The sequence below is a fragment of the Vulpes lagopus genome, chromosome 5, assembly GCF_018345385.1.
Source record: "Vulpes lagopus strain Blue_001 chromosome 5, ASM1834538v1, whole genome shotgun sequence".
NCBI lineage: Eukaryota > Metazoa > Chordata > Mammalia > Carnivora > Canidae > Vulpes > Vulpes lagopus.
In genome coordinates, this window is record NC_054828.1 from 111,411,795 (window position 1) to 111,427,473 (window position 15,679).

The following is a 15,679-nucleotide window of genomic DNA, read 5'->3' on the forward strand; positions in this document are numbered from 1 at the left end:
GGGCTCCTTCCTCAAGCTGCCTTAGGATCCTGAGAAGTAGGAACTAGCTCTAGGGTTCCTATGGAACTCCAGCTCAGTTGTCCCTGAGTGGAGTTTTGGGAAGGCATCTACAACAGGATCACTGCCTACACAGGATCACTGCCTAGGGCCCATGCAGGCTATGCCACCCACACTAGCTGCAGCAAGAATGACACCTCCTGGCATAGGACAATATGGCAGATGTGAGTCTAAATGCTGACAGTTCAGCTCCATTCAGCCATCAGTTAGTGAGCTTCAAATGTGCTGAGCTAGGTGCCCGATTTGCCATTTCCCTCTAGCCAAACGTGGACCATCTCTGCTGAGTAGGCCTGGAGACTCAGCCACCCAGAGAAGCGTGTGGGAGTTGGAGGGCTCTCCCTGGGCAGCTGGAACAGTTTGCCTATGTCAGGAGTTGAAAAAGAATAAGCTCTTGGGAACAGGACCAGAGAGGGGTTGCTCTAGATACAGTCCATGGTATAGTGTGGGGGGCCCAGCCTGGGAGCCACCCTGCTGCTGCCACCAGGGAATGTGTCAGGTCATGGAGGGGACAATTAGCATACCAGCTGCCTTCTTTTCATCAAGCCTGAGATCCTTCTGTGCTGATTCCAAACTGAATAGGCTTCCTTGGGGGTAGACCCCAATCTTTGGAAAGGGAAGGAGTCCATACCCTTGGCTGTCTCCTTCAGGGGAGGGCATCTCTCACCTTCTTTCCCCAACCACCTTTACCCTCTACATGCATGTGTCCAGCTTGTCAGAGCCTCTACCCACCTCTCTATGCAGGACATCCAAGGCGTTGCGGAGGTGATAAAAAAAGTTGGCTGCAGAATACAGATTCTGGAAGGGCAAGGGAGGGAGAGGAGGAGCTGGTTCAGAAGAGGGAGGAGTGGGGCCTTCAACTTCAACCCCTCTGGTTCCATCCCAAGGACTTCTCCTCCCTCTGGCTTCTGGCTGTGACCAGCTCATCATGTTAGAACCTGAACAGTTGATTACTGGCTATTATCAAAGATGGGCCAACTAGAAGACTGGAACCTTCAGCCAGAGCTTTAGTTTAAGAGTTGAATGTGTGGGTCCTCCATCCTACTGCTGGGGTTTACATCTCCCCACTTCCTGAATTCTCAGGAATTGTAAGAGTGGAGCAGAAGCACCATATTTGCCACCTGCTACCTCATACCACTTGGGACATGGAATTAGAACCAAAAACCTGAGGGTCATGGGGTAAGAGGAGGCGCACACACACACACACACACACACACACACACACACACACAGAGGCTTTGGACAGTCCCAGGGTTGGTTCTAGAGACTGTTCTCAGAGAGCACATCTATGGTCTTTTGGTCAATATCAGGAGCAATGAGTAGGCCTGGCTGCCCCCCTTACCGAGTCTGTGCAGTAGTCACATAAATCACTGCCTCCAATCAGCACTGTGATAATCTTCCAGTCCTCTTGGAAATTCACTCTCTATATAGAAGGAGGAAAATGCTTGATGATTTCCAACAAACAAACAATGCCACAGCTCTAGGAAATCCATTCAACCCTCTAGGACTTCCTTGCCCACTCAAAAGAATAGAATCTGAAACTCAGAGCTGAAAGAATTTTAGAAGCTTATTTATGGACCACAGAACCTTAGCATCAGGAGGGACTTTCAAGATCACTGTGATCATTGACAACCTACCCACCCACACTCCATCACTATGGACATAATCTCCTCCAGGGCCTCAGACACGGGCTGTCCTACCACAGCTTAAATGCCTCTTATATTGACAGTGGCTCACTGTTTTCATGGCAGAGCATTCCATTTGGGGACTTCAGTGGGTTAGAAAATTAGTGTTTAAAAATAACTATAAATCCGACTCACATGGTCATCTTTCATCCTCTGCACCAGAGTCTGGACTTGGCTCATAAGTTCCCTGAGAAGGAGAGGAAATTGGTCCTATTAAGGAATAGTGTCTGGATTTTTTCTCCTAAAGGCTCTGGACTGGAGGTTTCCATGGCATTGTCTCCATTGTGTGAACTACCAGAGACCCCAACAAAGAACTATTTGTCTGGTCCAGAGAGTTATTACAACAAACAACTCTTTGCAAAGCTAATTGTCTGTCCTGAAGCTGCAGTCGAGGGTACTGTCAATTGTACTTGTTACTCATGGTCTCCTTTCAAGGACTTCACATGCAACCTGTCTTTTAGGATTCCATGCTAGGAAACCATTCATCTCCTTTGAAGGACTGGTATAGATTATGAAAGTAGAGTCATGACAGTTTTAGCATGCTTCCTCTTTTTCCCCTGGCTGCCAGGAAGCTGACAGTTTGATGTTCAGGTATAATAATCACAAAAATGCTCATCTTGACCCACTCCCCACCACCACTGGCTATGATTTTTCTCAGTTACAGTTACTTCCATTATTTTTTTCATTAACTTAGCCAGATGCTTCTTTTAGAAAGAGGTGGGGAATAAATATATGCTTACACGTGCCTGCGTTTATAATTCATGGGAAGGTTAGGTCTCAAGCATCCTGAGCTCCCCACTAGTTCAAGCCCTCGTTATAGGTCTGGGTGAGATGGAGCCCTGGCACGGTGATTTCCTGGGACCTGTGGGTGGGTCCATCTGTCCTCAGGTGTTTCTGCTGCCAAGAAGGGTCTTCCCAGATTGGAGGAGCAGGTTGGAAAAGCTGTGCCCATCAGCTAGAAGAGTGTGGGCCTGGGCTGGAAGGTGCCAGCGTGTTGGAGGCCCAGATGGCTGGGAAGCTCAGGCTGCTGGGGCTGCTAGGAGCAGGGTGAGGGACCTCCTGAGATCACCATGGGGAATTAAGTAGTCCTGCTTCAGCTGCTTCTGGGTTCTCAGTCGCATTTCCTACTAGCTCCATAACAGGGCTAGGGTCAGGCTATAACGTGTTGCCCCAGAAGCCTCCAGGGATGGAGATTCCCACTTGTTCATTCACTTTTTGGCACTCCCTGATCTTTTCAGGGAACTGCCACTTGTGAGGCTTTGGAGAGCAAATCTCTCTAGCACCATTATGCCATGGTGAGTATTACAAGTTGGATATGGTTAGTAAGTTAGTTGAATGATTAGAACATGCTGCCCATGAAGCAAGGTCAGGAGTTCAGCCTCTAGGGACATGCCTCCTGTCCCAGCTCCAGCCTCTCTGGCTGCTCTGCTACAGCCTTAGTCACAGGGGCAGCCAGGGAAGAGAGTGGCTCAAGACCTCTCAAATCATTGCTGCAAAGGGAGAAATGCCCCCTTTGCATATGGAGGTCAGTATTACAATCTTAAAGGGGACTACATGCCTCCCACTCTGTCCCCCCACAGGCCCCCCACCCCCAGATGCCTTACTCAGCCTTTGCTCTAGGAACAGCCTGATTAAGGAATGCATTTGTGTCATTGGCATCACCCGTGCCCACCGCGTAGCCTGTGAGATTTCCATTAAACTTCCGAAGGATATCTGGAAGAGAAGGGGTGGAACAGGACACAGGGAATTTAAGAGGGAAGGGCAGGTTCCTCAGAGTAGACTTTATTACTAAGGACATGCAGCCAGGGGAGGTGGGGAGGGAGAGGGTGTGTCTGGCAGGAATTGGGGCTCTCTGAGAGGAAGTGACCTGATGACATGGTGGGCCAAGGCTGCAAGCCCCTCTCAGCTTCCCTCCTCTCCCCTCCTCCCTTTCTTCCTCCCTTCCTTCACAATACAGGGAATGTTCACCATCTCATCTGATGGTCTCTGCACCCTCTGGGCCAGTTGAAAAAAACCCAAGGCTCAGAGTATTTGGTGACTTGCTCTAGGTCACTTGGCAAGCACAGAGAAGAACCAGGGCTTGAACTCAGGCCTCAGGGCTCCAAAGAGAGTGTTTATGATACCCCCTTCAGCCACCTGTCAGTGAGCCTCTCCTCCAACTCAATGGCAGTATGCAAAGATTATTTCCTCCTTTCTTAGCTGAGAGATACTCTTAGAAAGGGGGAGGGTCAGGTGGAACCAGTGAATAGACTCAAGCTCCTGGTGGGTACTTACTCGGTAGGGTGGTCACGTTCTCCAGGGAGCCGTCCCCTCCTGAACTGTAAGGAGTGAGCAAACCAGTGAGAGAGAGTTTATGAAAGAGCACCCCACCTTTCTTAGTGCCTATGCCATCCGGTGCCTATAAGATGTACCAGACCCTCTGAACTCTTCATATTGGAGAAACTCTAAGTATGAATTCCCTAGACGGCTAGTTCCGCCCAAGTCCAGAATTTGAAGGCAAAAAAGAGCTGCTTCTTTTTCCCACCGAGTCAGGAAGGAAAGCACTTAGCTGAGGATATACTAGGTGCCCAGCATGTACTAGATTCTCTACATTAGTTACCTAACCTCCTGACAAAACAAGCTTCTGATACAGATGCAACTATCCCCATTTGACAGAGGAAGAAGCTGAGGTACCTTGGGGTTAATTAACTTTTGAAAGGTAACTGAAAACCAGCTTGAGCTGCAAACCATTGGAAAATGGATTAGCTCTCCTCTGCCCAGTGGGGAGCTAAATTCCACTGGGAGGTTCAGGGGATGGCCTCTCGTTGCCTTCCAATGCCCAACCTGATTTTATGTACTTGAATCTAATTTCATGGTTCTCAGGCTAACCTTAAGACACACTCAAAATTACATTTCCTTTCATGCATTTAAATTGAATACATGTGGGAGGCCAGGAGAGAAGTATTTCTATTTTAACAAAGTCCAATGTTCAAATGTATTTACTGTTTTTCCTTTTTCCTGCACTTCCCTCCTCAATGCCAGCATATTATTCCAGGTCAACAGATTTTGAGAACACAGCGTTAGCATCCAGCCCACCAGTATAGACTTCCAGAGGACAGGGCCATGAATTGAAGTCATGGCTGTTCTTCATTCAAGGAATTGCTTGGAATGAAGACTGTATTCTACGAGGATGGTCAAGTCAGAGGTTCCACAGCCCCAGGCGGTAGAGAGAAATAAGCCCGGTGAGCCCTGCCCTTATACCTCACTCAGGTGTCTCTCTCCCGTCTCCCATCCCATGTCTGAACCTAACTTGGCCAGTGGTTGGACCTTTGTTCGAGCTTCTGATTCTACTCCAACTGTGCATGAAGCTTGCTGTGTTAGCTGCTTCCTAATCCTTCTTTCTTTTGACTAAGTGCATTTAATCAGAACACTTTACACTTCAAAGGGAATTAGAAATCCATGTATCTTCTCCAATCACTGTGTTCTAACTCAGCCTCCTTTTCTTCTTCAATAAGCATATATACACAAGCATGGGGATATACCGAAACACACACATCAAGTACTTTGTAGTGTCATTTGTCTAAAAGCATCTTTGTTTTAGATGCTGTAGCTGACCAAGTCCAACAGGCTACAGAAATCTCTGAGTGAACATTTCTAGGAGAAAGAGAATTACACAAATAAATATGGACACAAAAATATTTAAGCCCTCATTTTGATCAGAACTATATGACATGTGAAAGAAAACAGACCCATATCAAACAGCTAGTTAGTATGTGATCCTTCTGATTAATTTATATTAAACCATGAGCTCAAAGCCTGGGTTTTGTTAATCTATTGTCATCTGTCGTGCACAGAGAATTACAGAGTAGATACTCAAGACATTTGTGGAAGGAATTTCAGTGAGATTGAACACGTAATTAATTTTTAAACATTTTTTTTTGGTAGGCAAATTTTATTTTGGTCTTTGATACCAAAAAGGCACACTTATTTATAACAACTGAAGAAAAAGCAATGCTCTAAATGACCATGACCTCTGGGCATGCCACACAGTTAAACTAGCCAAAGCTGGCACCTGTCCCTGCTGTATGGTTCTCTCAGGTCAAGGGGCCTTGGAAATAGTCATGGCCAAGCCTCTTCCTACAGGTCCTGCTCCTGGCAACCCAACTCCAAAGAATTCTGGGTCATCTTCCCTGTCTGACTCTATGCAGTCCCCACCTCTCCACTTTGTCTCCTTGGAGGAAGAGACTCAAATTATATTCTTAATTTACCTGGAATCATTCATTGCCTATTGTTTCCAAATAAGAAACTTTAATGGCTTCAGAAAATTGCTTTTCTCAGGTCAGCCTACTAAATGGACATTGCCCAGGGGATGCTAATAGGTTTTGTGAACAAAGAAAGGATTAAGAGAAACATTGGATTAAACAGGTAACAATTTAAGCAGATTTCTTCAGGGAAGGCTCCTCAGAGCGTTAAATATGCTAACATACATGTGAGTTCTCCACAAGAAGGATATAGTGAGTAATGTTCCCTCCCCAATACGAAGAATCTTGCCCTGCTCAGGAACCTGTGGGGGGCTGGTGTTCCATGGAATACTCTTTGGGAAACACTAGTCTATTTCACCCAAGTGTCAAACTGTATCTCAGGCTCTGACCCAGTTTCCATCATTAGCGTGAGTGGATCTTGGGGCAGGTATCTGAAACATTTAGGAAAAAAAAGGGGTATAAAGGCACAGCAGCCACTGAGTGGGCAAGGCTATTCAGTAAGACTTAGAACCAGAGGACTGAAACATCAGGCCACACCTGGCCTCCCCTAGAGGGAGAAATAGAGCAAGGCTGAATGTTTCCATTGCCAGCAGAAGACTGCCTGTTTGTATCTGAATCCTAGGAATCTGTCCCATTGGGCGGTAGGGTGGAGCATGTCACCTCCCTTCCCTGTACCACACCACCAGGTGTGATTTCCCACACCATGACCTGAAGCCACCCTCTTCTCTAGGCAAAACCCAGAACAGCTGGCACCAGCTCATGCTGTTTCTGGATTGTATGTCATAGCTCTGCTTTCTTTCCTCCCCTCTGGCTTCTTTTGTACTCGCAGCCTCAGTAACATTTGAGGCAAGGTCCAGTTCTGTTCCAGCCCATTAGAAGCCCTCAATCCAGCTGTGGGGATGGGGAAAGGTGGGGGCTGGGGAGCTGGGAGGACCACAGAGACTGGTCCTCCTGCTACCCATGCCCCGGGTCCTCTCTCCTGCACCCCCACCTGGGAAGACATTCCCCTCTGGGGCTGGCCTCAGGGTTGGCCAGAGAACAGCCATAGACTCAACCATCCCCACACTGTTCCTTCTCACTTTTCTGGAAGAAATGTTCCATTTGAATTCACTTAGCAGGAAAGGGAGGAGGCAAGCATGTTCTCTGGCTGCAAAACTTCTCAGCACTCTGCCCTCTCCTGGCTGGCCTTGTTCTAGTTGTTTGGAATTCTGGGCTAATTGCCAATTACCGTGAAACCTCCATAAACACGAACTTCTTTGGGAAAGAAAGAAACTGAAGAACACCCGCCCACAGCCAACCACTCACCTGGCTTGCCCTGAGCATTTCTGCCTCCCACCTGGAACGCCCCTTTTCTCATCTATCTAATTGGTAATCTGTCAATTCCTACTTTCTCCCAAGCTTTCCTACTCCCTCTGCTCTATTCCTGTAGCCCTCAGGCATCTTTTATTTTTTCAAGATTTTATTTATTTGAGAGAGAGAGAGCGTGCACAAGAATGGGGAGAAGCAGAGGGATAGGGAGAAGCAGACTCTCTGCTGAGCAGGGAGCCTGTTGCAGGACTCGATCTCAGGACCCTGAGATCATGACCTGAGTCGAAGGCAGATGCTCAACTGTCTGAGCCACCCAGGCTCAGCACTTGCCAGTTGAGCATGAGCATCTGCCTATGTTTCCTGGACCTCGCCTCGCACACCTGCCTCAGTGTCTAGTCTGGTGCAGGCACCCGGGAAGGGCTCAGGGCTGGTGAGTCTGTCTCCGTCCTTTCCTCCTGAAGTGGTGTGTTGTATTTCAGGGTTTTCCAGACAGATGTGTACATATAGGTAAAGGCAGAGGCGTGAGTACAGAACGACACAGATAAATACATATAGACAGCAAACAGACGGAGATCTTCACATGTGCATATACATGCAAACAGGCAGGTGAAGATTCAGAGGTTTGGTGCTTTTCGGGTGCATTTCATGTTAGATCTGTGGACCCAGGAGTCCGGCAATAACCCTGGTTTTCTTTTTCTGCACAATTAAAGAAAAAAAGTTATCCACAATAAAATATATCCTCTCCACTCACCATGTGGCCGCATTTTGCAGAAATACATAGGTTTTCCTTTTGAAAGCCCCTTCCAGATCTGGTCATTGCTTTTTAATATTTATGCATTTACAAGAGACAACCCCTTCACCCAATTTTTGGGACCGAGCACTGGATGGGGGGATGTGGAGGGTTAACATTACCTATATGACAGCCCCCGATACTGAGTGGTGACATCAGAAAGGTCATCTGGTTTGGAGCCAATTCCATTGCCAGCCTTTGAAAACACATCAAAATCCATAGGAAATTGAGCAAGTCAGAGGAAAGGGACGCAGGCAGTGCCCAACACACTCACTGTGCGGTGTGAGCAGACCCTGGGCTGGAAGTCAGAGACCAGGCTTGCATTTCACCACACTCCCTTCCAGCTATCTGCCTTCCCTAAGTCTCAGCTGCCTCCTTACTGGGGACATGACCTGTTGATCTCATGGGATGGTACTGATGACCAAATTGGATCATAGATGTAAAAACAGCTTTGAAAACTCCAAAGTGCTTTGCACATGCGAGACACTGCCATATTATTACTACCAGCATTATGCTCCTAAAGTTGCCCCATAAGCATGAAGAAGGAGCCTCTAGATTAGAGTGGACAGGAGTGGACAGACTTCTCAAACTTCACATTTCTCTTCTGTCCCTCGGGGGCATTCTGTGAAGCAATCTTATAGCCTTAGAAGTGCTGCCAGAAAGTGGTCATCTGGGATGATCAGAGAGTCCTGTTTTTTGGAACTGAGGAGCAGAGCTTTAGCCACAATTGTGGAGACTGCTGCTTCTCATGTAGGTGCAAAGCGGGAATATACGTGAGGCTTTGAGCTATTCTTAAAGCACAATCCAAAGGGAAGAGGGCACCCACACAGGTAGGTTTAGAAGATTTTTTTGAGTTGAAATGACATGTTTTTGCAATTGTGAAAAAAGTCTTGTTAGGTGTTCAAAACCCCCACTGTCTGAGACAATTCAGTTCACTCATGAAAAAGATTTTCCCCTTGTACAGCTGATTGAGAAAGTGGCTGCAAAATCAAACCACTGGATGGACAGACAGGATAGAGGGGCAGGGTAATGTGGAAGTCAGGGGTGCAGGCCCTGGAACTGGTACAGCCACCCCCACCCCAGCTGGGGCCCAAGAGTCCTTACCGTCAGAGAATCCCCCAGAGCAGCCACTACTTGGATATCTGCTGGTCTCAGGGTGTGTACTGGAAAGACAGGGAGACACACCTGAGGCGGTGGGAAGCAACCTGTAGTCAGAGTCTAGAGCTTCCTACTTAAATAAGACCAGAGATGCAGACCACAAGTGTGTTTGGGCCACAGAAGCAGATGTCATATGACGAGTTTTCCCGTAAGAGACCCAACAGAGAGATCCTGGACCTATGGGAAGAGAGGTCTTGAGGGAGAGGCAGGAGAGGGGGTGGGTGGATGGATGGACAGTAGGTAGGGCAGAGTGTAAACTACCACTTCAGTGGCAATGGCTGTGTGGGAGGCTGCTGTGACCCAAGTGCAGGACCCTGTGAGCGCTGGACCATTTGAGATGTGGTACAGGGTCTGATGCTCAGCCCATTTAGAACTGCATTCTGGATTTCCACCAAGAATCTGAGAAATAATCATGTCAGGACTTTCCCTGTCCCAAATCTCTTTTGAAGACTCCAAGGAACTTTCTGGTCCTACTGCAGGCAGCAGTGATTGTAGAGTCTGAGGCCACAGGACACCCCGCAGAGCTGGCTTGCTCTTGGGATTCCCTGGGCACCCCACCTCCAGCTCTGGGCCTCAGTGAGGTCACATCACTGGGCTGGGCCAATAAGGGTGAGTATATGGGAGCCCCCAACTAATAGGCTGAATTGAGAGGGCAGCAAACAGTTCCTGGCCTGGTCACCTTGGGTCCTGTGGGGTAAAGATGTCACTGCAGGGCAGAGGGCGACAAGCCAGGCAACCACTCAGATAGGAGGCAAGCACCAGCACTAACGGTGTCATTTAGTTACATATGCCAAGTCTTGTCAGAGCACTCACTGGTCTCTGAGTCCTTGCGGAGGGGCCGTGGGTGCTGGTGTATCATAAGGGGCTTACCTGAGGTGGGAATCGAGGCAGAAGGGGCTCTGTCCCTGCATGGCAGCTCGCTCCCATAACCCTGAAGGCACAAAATGAATCATAGAATCTCAGGGTTGAAAGGGTCCAGAAAGTCTGGTTGGGCATCACACTCACTCGGAGAGCTTTACCAAACAGATCGATTCCTGGGTCCCACCCTGGAAGGACACTTGTAGAAGGCTCCCTAGGTGATCCCACATGGGGATCAGCTGACCTAGTTCAGGCTGTCCCCCATCATCCAGCGCAAGAATCAGAGCATCAACACAATGACCCCACCCCAGCCCCTGCCCCCTCTGCTTCTGCAGCAGCTTTATGAGGAGGAAACTACCTTCCCCTATATCTTTGAAGAGGTCTGACTGGCTGGTCTCCACCTGGGCTGTTACCAATATGGCTCATTCTGTCCACTGCCCGGTCAGAAGAGCATTAATCCCCCCGGCCGCCCATCAGGACCCTTGCCCACAATGCCACCCCACTTTGTTGGGCCAGTCCCAGCTCAGGGGCTGCCCACTGTGCTGGGTGGAGAGCCAAAAGGAAGAAACAAGCCCGTACCTGCACTCTGTTCCTGTAGGTGCTCAGAAACGGCCAGAACTGTGAGAAGAGGGCGGTGAGCAACTCCAGCAAATTCCGCTTGCTTCCTGCACAACCCTTTGGGCCTCCCCTGCCCACATTCCCAAGCCCCTCCCTGCCAGGCTGACTGCCGTGGGCTCCCTCCCAGGATGCACTGGGCCTTCTCAGAGGAACAAGTAGAATAAATCCTGCAGTGGCTCCCAGGTGAGCCAGTCTGCTTTCCGCCTCCCACCCAGCTGCCTGGGGTCCCCGCATCTCCTCCCTCTCCTCCTTGCCCCTGCCTCTCCCAGCAGAGCACCGCTTTCTGCTTCTGTGTGTGTCCCCTTCTCCTTAGACCCCTTGCCACCCCCTGCCACTCCTACCCTGCCAGGCAAGAAAGTCAGGTGCCTTGATGTCCTGTCCCATGTAAGCCCCAGCTCAGAGGTTCCCAGTCTGATTCTGCTTTGCTTTCCCAGTTCATGTTGGCTTTCCTAGCTCTAGCTTCCATTTGACCAGCCCACACACTGCCCACCACCCCCATCGCCCTAGCAGATATTATTCCAGGTCTCAGTTTCTTGCTTTTCTATCCTGCCATGGAGGCAGTGGCTACATGGAGACAGGGTGTCCTTCTGCTCCATCCCAGCCTTGATGTTCTCCATTACCCCTATTCTCCAAAATGAGAGCTGAATGGTGCTTCCATTTTCCTGTGCCCTGCCAAGTGCAGCCCAGACTCATGCTCGGGCTCCCGGGGACATGGAGAGGCAATGGGACACTAGGAACCACCAGCCACCAGGGGCTGTCACCCCTTACGGTCCAACCAGAGGGGTCTCTGTAGATGATTACCTGGAGTCTGGGGTGGGGGTGGGAACTGGGCGTGAAATGAGCTGAGAAACCCAAGTGACTTTAAAATCCTGGAAAAGATGCCTCAGGCCAACAGACCTATTGCAAGGACGCACTTGTCACACTACCTGGTTCGGACATGTGATATTGATCTTGTATTCAAAGTTATACTGTGTTGTCTTCTGGCCAACAGGTTCCAGCTAAAACAAGAAGTGGAAAAAGGGGGCAAGAATGGAAAGGTCAAGGCTGGGGCAGTGCAGAGGGACACAAGGACTGGGGTTTGTCATCACTACAGTGCGGGGAATCACACGGCCTGAGTGTTGGGCCTCTGCCAGAGTCTTTCTTGAAACTCCAGAGGGAGAATCCTTCTCACCCTCCACCCCCACCCCAGTCATCTTACCACACTGTTCCAGAGGGCACTGGCCGCATGGGCATGAGCTTTGCTGCTGAAGTGGAAACAGTCAGGAGCAAAGAAAGAGTTGTCAGGCAACCCCTCCTGGACACAGGGCAGAAAGGAGGGGCCACGTTATAGGGACATCCAATACACATGATAGTGACACTCAGAGCTGACTGGGTACCATGTGGCTCCCCTTTACCCACGACGCTTGCTTTCTTTACCGAGTTCTTTGGCATGTTCATTTTCTCAAAGAATGGCTGCACAACCACCGTAAAATCCTCCCTTGTGTCATATCGTCCACTCTCAACCAGCTGGTGAGTCCCTTCCTGTGGGAGGCAAAGGAGGGTGAGGGTCAGGGCGCTCCCCGCATCTGCTCGGGCTTCGTGCAATCTCTTTCTCTGCCAAATAATTAAACAGAATCTGCCCCTTGAGATCAATCTGTAGCAAAATCTCAGCTGATCAGGAACCATCTAGCTACTTTTTAGATCAGCCTTTATCTTAACACCTTGCCCAACTCCTACTGCAATGGCATGTATTTGACCTAGGCTTGGGGGGGGGGTGGTGGTGGAGAAAGATAAGGAAAAACCTAAGACCTTCAGCTTGATCTCCTTTTAGAGTTTCTGATTAAAGACTGGGGCAGGGGCGGGGCACAGGGTATGAATTTGATTAAATGTCTTTTTGGGATAATCCTTACATTCAATTTATTCTGTCCTACATTTGTTCAGAAAATCAAAGATGAATCAGCAATGACATTTAACACCCATTTATAACACTTGTGCATTGTGTGCGTGTGTGAGCATGCATGCTCCTGTGTCTACACACTTCTTTGAGACTCTCAGACCTGTCCAGGAGGATAACAGAGCTGTTGCTCTCATAGTTCCCACTTGGACTCGGTTCCAGGAGGACCAGTTATCCCATTTCTGGCTCCAGGTTCTGTTAGCCTCTGCCATTTCACAGCTTACCAGATTTCTACCATTTGGGGTTAAGACTGGCTGGAGAAGGAAGTCAGGAGCATTAGTGGGGTCATTTCAGAAGGCACCATGTACTTTTCCCAGGGTCTGCCAGAAAGAAAGCACAAAGCCACTAAGTAGCTGTGTGACTTTCGGCAAGATACTTTCCCTTTCTGGACCTCTATTTCCTCATCTGTAAATGAAGAATGTTTGGCAAGGCCTCGATGAGCCCTTACATCCCTTCCAATGTTACTGCTTACTCTGTGGATCAGCCACAATGGCTCACAGTGGAACCATGCACCTTCTGAGAAAAGAAATAGTGCCTAGAATGCCTGGCATATGGTGGTTATTAATAGCAATGATCACCTCCACGGAGTGTGATGGGAGCCATAGGTTTTGCAGAAAGTAGGGAGAGGATTTTGAGAGCAGGCATGATGGCCTCCTGTTGCTGACCATGAACTTTTCCTAGATCTCAGTAGTAATCAAGATTAGATCTGGGAACAGCATTTGAATCCACTTCCTATGTTTGGAAAAACTCCACTATATAAGAGCAGCCTGCCCCCCACTGTACAGGGTGAGAAAGACAAATGCTGGCTTTCCGGATGACCCTCACACTAGGGCTTAGGTACATGGCCAGGGGCCCTCCAGAACTAGTGCTAGGAAGATGGACAGCACAGAATCCTCTCTGCTGAGGGTGGCAGCTACATTTTGTTCCTAGAAGCAGCAGTGACAGTGGGGTGTCTCCACTGAACTAGTTCTTTGTCCTGATTTTGATCCTCATGGCTTGGCCTCTAGAATTTCATGATGCGGTGATTTCTGGTGGCACAGTCTCAGATCTAAGCTTTTTAACTCTTCCAGACAGTTTGCTTAAATAATACAACTGCTTCAATTCACCAGCATTGCATAGGTTTTTGTTGTTTGCACCCAAGAACTTGTTCCACCTGGAATAGGTTTGCTCTCATGGCCATCACCTTGGCTGCCTTCCTTTTCCTGGTGCGGATCATGGACTTCCTCACCAGAGGCAGAGAGGTGCCTGCCCATAGCAGAAGGAAGTGCAGCAGGGGAGTCACCCAGAGTATTCGTTCCCCTGAGTCCTGACATCCCTGATGGGTGCATTTGCCTCAAAGCAGGGAAGTGGTTCTGCTCCAAGGAATCCATGCATTTGAAGGATGGATCCACCCTGGTAGCTGTTTGTAGCTTACTCTAGAAGAGCTAGAAGGCTACCATTGCCCTCTTGAGTGACTGGATGATTATTTTCGGGGAAACTCAAGATAATCAAGGGAGCCAGCTGCTCTGGTCAAAGTGCATGGAAAAAGGCCTAAAATGAACAAACCACAGGATGTCTGGAGATCATCTGCTGACTCTCTTTCTCTCTGTGTACCTCAAAAACACCTGTTTCCGTGGGAGAAGAGGGCAGAGGAAATGCATGTTATCTCACCAAATCCTCTAGACTGTCTTAGGTGGAAAGGGTTTCTCAGCCAGGAGTCAGAAACACACACACATTCTCCATGGACAAATGTTTTGTGTGTGTGTAAGGCCAGAAACTGAGATTTGGTGAAGTGTGTTCAATGACTTGGCTCTACAGCTTGATGTGAATAAACTGAATCACAGTCCCTGTGACTTTTCAGGGTGTCTTTAAATCTGCAAACTGGTCAGTGGTAACCTCACACCTCACACTGGATGGTTGGGGTCAAGTTAACATAAGCATGACCTCATTTTCTAACCAGTGCAATCAAACCACACAGCAGTTCCTGTTCAGTGTTAGGACACTTTCCCAGCTTACCTGATATTTCTTATTCACTTCAATGAGGGAGGCCAGTTCTGTCGAGTTGTCATCAAACTTCAGGACACAGGGGCACAGATTCCTGCAGATCAAACCAAAGAGAGGCCTTATGCTACCAAGATCCCCATCTGAATGCATGACACCGACTTGAGATTGAGAATATATTTGACTTGGAGGGATCAGGAGTCTGTGCTAGTGGAGGTCCCGGCTGGCTAACCTGCCAACAGTGCCAGGTGAAGCTGGAGAAAGTTCTCCAGAACTGCATTTTCTCATGAAAATGAAACAGTTACTTCTGACGTCTGCAGGAGTGACTTACAGAGCTGAGTTGCAGAATGAATGAGGACAGACCATGCAGCACAGATAAAGCATACCTATCTTTAAATACTAACAGTGACACCCACAATCAACACAGGGGCTCACACATCCTAATGCTTACCGTGCCAAGAGCTTTATAGGATTAGCCCCTTTAATCCTCTTAGCTATCCAAGAAGTTGTATTATCAACCCCATTCTATAGGTGAGAAAACTAAGGCTCAGTGTGGTTAAGTACTTGCTCAGAGTCACACGGATACTATGTGTGGGAGCCAGGACTTGAACTCAAGCCTGTCTGGTCTGAACCTGAGCTCTTAATCCCTGGTTAAACTGCTTCTGTCCAGTCTGTACCTCTCCTCTGGTTGGCATCTTGCATATCTGGGCTTTGGGTCCAGGGGGTGGGGGAAGCGGGAGAGGGGATGACAGTGTGGATGGCTCAGAGTAGACTCGCGTCTCCAAGGAAAGCACAACCATTGAGACAGAACAGCAGAGAGGCAGCAGGACAAGGTGACCCTGAGGCTGCCTAACCTGACAGTCAGTGACTTGGCCATTTCAGAGCTGAGAACAGACCTGGCCAATCCGTTAGCTTTCTGAACCATTAGCTTTAATTGCCTGAAAACCCTGCAGTGACTGGTCGTAAGAAATTTTGGGGTAAGCTGCTCTGAAATGAATACACTGAACCCCCTGTGTGGCCCAGTGACTGGAGAAAGTGGGAGCCAGAGGATGAG

The 15,679-nt window shown here is 48.7% G+C and overlaps 1 protein-coding gene across 1 annotated transcript in view; it reads right to left on the reverse strand.

Annotated features, from left to right (window-relative positions):
- The window catches only part of PLB1 (phospholipase B1), a 194,555-nt gene that overhangs the window by 34,671 nt on the left and 144,205 nt on the right, over nucleotides 1-15,679 (reverse strand). Inside the window, exons 25-37 of the mRNA XM_041757008.1 lie at nucleotides 14,641-14,722; nucleotides 12,129-12,233; nucleotides 11,911-12,006; nucleotides 11,639-11,710; nucleotides 10,674-10,712; nucleotides 10,107-10,167; nucleotides 9,183-9,241; nucleotides 8,201-8,274; nucleotides 4,014-4,057; nucleotides 3,344-3,452; nucleotides 1,875-1,926; nucleotides 1,397-1,477; nucleotides 787-852 (exon numbers count right to left, since the gene is read on the reverse strand). Of these exons, the coding sequence (XP_041612942.1) occupies nucleotides 787-852; nucleotides 1,397-1,477; nucleotides 1,875-1,926; nucleotides 3,344-3,452; nucleotides 4,014-4,057; nucleotides 8,201-8,274; nucleotides 9,183-9,241; nucleotides 10,107-10,167; nucleotides 10,674-10,712; nucleotides 11,639-11,710; nucleotides 11,911-12,006; nucleotides 12,129-12,233; nucleotides 14,641-14,722 (940 nt within the window). The remainder of the gene's footprint in view (nucleotides 1-786; nucleotides 853-1,396; nucleotides 1,478-1,874; nucleotides 1,927-3,343; nucleotides 3,453-4,013; nucleotides 4,058-8,200; nucleotides 8,275-9,182; nucleotides 9,242-10,106; nucleotides 10,168-10,673; nucleotides 10,713-11,638; nucleotides 11,711-11,910; nucleotides 12,007-12,128; nucleotides 12,234-14,640; nucleotides 14,723-15,679) is intronic.